The 3390-nt window shown below is 40.6% G+C and overlaps 1 protein-coding gene across 1 annotated transcript in view; it reads right to left on the reverse strand.

Moving 5' to 3' along the window:
- pax1a (paired box 1a) overlaps positions 1-2948 on the reverse strand; it is a 4292-nt gene extending 1344 nt beyond the window's left edge. The window contains exons 1-4 of the mRNA XM_083544186.1: positions 2730-2948; positions 1677-2306; positions 786-919; positions 331-523 (exon numbers count right to left, since the gene is read on the reverse strand). Of these exons, the coding sequence (XP_083400312.1) occupies positions 331-523; positions 786-919; positions 1677-2306; positions 2730-2733 (961 nt within the window). The 5' untranslated portion in view covers positions 2734-2948. The remainder of the gene's footprint in view (positions 1-330; positions 524-785; positions 920-1676; positions 2307-2729) is intronic.
- Positions 2949-3390: the final 442 nt, after the last annotated feature.

Consider the following 3390-nt stretch of genomic DNA (forward strand, 5'->3'; position numbering starts at 1 on the left):
AATAATAATAATAATAATAATAATAATAATAATAATAATAATAATAAAACTAATGACGGCATGTACCACAGAAGTATTAAAGTTGAATATATAATTTATTCATAAATTATAACCATATATCCTATAGACAAATTGTTGCCATTTTAAAGTGGTAAATAAATACATCATATGCGTCAAAGTGCAATCGATGCAGTCGGCAATACATTTTACTGCCTCAAGGTGTTGCATCGTCCAGATCTTTTAAAGTAAAATGATTAAAACCAGCTCTACAATATGTTAAACACACCGTTTATGTATTAGAAAAATCGTTTTAAACAGCACCATTCCTACCGTCTCGACCTGTGTGTTTGAAGGACATGGCAGAGTGGATTTCCCCTGAATGGATGGCCATAGCGCTCGAGCCCTGAGTCTGCCAGTGGTGCCCGGGGCTCACATAGCTTCCTGCTGCACCACTGTACACGCCGTACTGATTCGAGGGAGAATACGCACATGGCGCAACGTAACTAGACAGAGTCGATGAAGACTATGGAAAGAAAAAACAAGCGCGCACATGCACGCATACACACGCATACACACAGATACACAGACAGACATACACACATACGCGCGCATACACGCAACGGTTAGAGCTAGAGCCTAATGAGCATCATTATGATTGATTATGCAATCAGGCCAAAATAATAAAAAACAGAGTAGGCCCACAATACAAGTAGGCCCACTTTACGAATTATCTATAATTAGTTGCAGTTTGGCCAAATGTATTGACTGCGTGAAATAGCTGTTACCTGAGGGTACTTTATGTCCGTCTCAATGGAAGATTTATCTATTCCGTTGACTCCATGTGAAGAAGGAAAAGCTGATCGGTTCACACTACCCCAATCCTCCATTTTCGGCGTGTAGCCTTCAGCCCCAGCAATAGCTAGGTAAACAACACACATTGCAAATAAAACCACACTTCTCTACATCGTATATTACATTTCGCGTTAGATTAAACGAATAACTGCGTAAAATGAATACACTGGACTATAATAATTAACTATTTAATGATGAATAACGACGATAAAACAATTACATAAAAATGATCATAATAATATTAGACCGAATGCTATAAAATCTAAAAACATTTCCTGAATGTTAGACGTTTTAATATTTAATTTTTATAAATCTATATCAAAAATTATGCTACCAATATTTGTTATATTTTTTTATTTTGCGTATTTTATTTAGACATATAAAGGCAACTGATAAAACCGTCCAACCTAAAAGAATTCGACAAACCTCTAAGGATGTGCGTAAATGTATTGGGTACATAACAATGTAAAGAGAGTTGCTGAATGTAGAAAATGATTTAATCTAATGTTGTATAAATGCTCAGAAAGAACGTTTCCATACAGGTCTGGTTATTAGTCAAAAGTGTGAAAACATGACTCGTACATGCAAGCCGGATCCTGTTAATATGTTGGTGAGGAAAGATCTTACTGATCGAGGCCTACACAAACGTTTGAGCGAGGCCTAACTAAAAATGACAAACCAGGAGAATTGGCTTTATTTTCAGTACCTTACACATTATACACTAAAATCTCTGAACATGATGTACCATTTTCAAACTGTTAAGTAGAGAGTAAACTTCATACAGTAAGTAAGTAATAGTTTTGTATTCAACAAAATGGTCTCACCTGTGGGGTCCATGAAAGCTCGTATGCCCAGTATGTTGCTGACAGTGTGAGCTGAAGGCCACCCTCTCGGAATGCTAACGTGTCCCCCAGTGACTGGGACCCCAGCAGAATTACTCATTTTGGTCCCGGAAGGGGACATCGCATTGGGGTATGTGTATGGATATAAATGATTGTAAGAAAGACTCGGCTGCGACGCAGCTTGTTTGCCAGTTTCGTAATGGTTGGGCTGGGAGAGGTTGCCAATCTTGTTTCTTAAAATCCGGCTGATGGAGCTGACGGAGGGCACGTTGTATTTGTCACATACTCCATCTGCTAGAAGACGGTCCCGAATCTCCCAGGCAAAAATTCCCGGGTCTCCTTGCTTGTATTCCCGTATGCTCTTCACCACGTTTGGTGTCGTAACCCGCGGTTTGCTGCCTCCGATCGCACCGGGCAATATGGAGCCGGTTTCGTTGTACCTCGCCAGAATCTTGCTTACACAACCATGAGAAACTCGGAGTTGACGGCTGATGTCGCACGGACGGATCCCGAGCTGAGCTAACTCCACTATTCTTAGTCGGATGGCGTTGGGCAAGGGTCGACCGTTCACAAATACCCCTCCTAACTGGTTCACCTCCCCATAGGTTTGCTCTGGAAAAGAAAGCACGGTAACCATCAATATAGCAGTTTAGACTGTACCAAAAACATGCACTTTTCACTATTTGCTCATGAGCAACAGGCTAAAATGTGATCATGCAGATCATGCACTATATAAAACAAATCAGGAGAATAGTCGTATTGTGTAAAGCTTGCCATTATTGTATTTGTTGATTGAAACTACAACATAAGTGATTACACGTTTTAGACAGAATTCACAACCGGCGTGCTAACTGTAGGTGCTCCCACAGGCTACTTTAAAGTATAAAGGGGATATACGTACTGCGGTCGACTAAAACTCGACGCCGAATATACGGTCATTTCTAGAGGTTATTCAGGCATGCAAAACATGTCCTGCTTCTATCATCCCTATCCCACTGAAGCGTGCTGATGTAAAACAAAAAAAAACAGGCTTACCCATTTGCCTGTGTTGTTGGGATGCTTTCCTTGAAACGGTTTCCCCCTCAATGGCACCGTCTCCGCTGCATGCAGTGGTATTGAGCTCCAAAACAGATAGGAAATATCGGGAGATCGCTTCTTTTTTCTCTCTCTCCAAGAAGCAAAATATTAGAATTGCTTTGAACGACTTTTTTTTTTTTTTAAGCGGCTCTTCATTCGTTAAAGACGAAATTTGTCTGATCTAGTAGGCAGAAGTTTGCTCGAATTAATTTGACGCATCCTCCACGTCAAAGGCTCAGGTTACGCTGTGAGCTTTGGGCTGATCTGATTGGTCGGCGCGACTTGGGATCGGCAGCACGGGTCCCGTCTGCGTAATTTAACCTCTGGAACAGACTAATTCGGATTAAAAGGGGGAACTTGCGCACAGAGCTTCGTGCATTCTGTGGCTAAAATAACGCATTTAAGGCTGTTTAATATGGAGAAAATCACACTAAAACGTGGCAATAAGTCTGTAGTAGAGGGCTGGATTTTCTGTAACGACAATGACTATTCACGGTGAAGAACTAAGGAACAAGATGTTAATAAAAAAAAAAAAAAAGCCAGTATAGTGAGCAACAGGCATGGCACGGATTGTGCAAGCATTTTAATTATCACAAAAGCATGCTAATTATCCAACAAA

This window comes from Silurus aristotelis (genome assembly GCF_946808225.1).
Source record: "Silurus aristotelis genome assembly, chromosome: 6".
Classification (NCBI taxonomy): Eukaryota; Metazoa; Chordata; class Actinopteri; order Siluriformes; family Siluridae; genus Silurus; species Silurus aristotelis.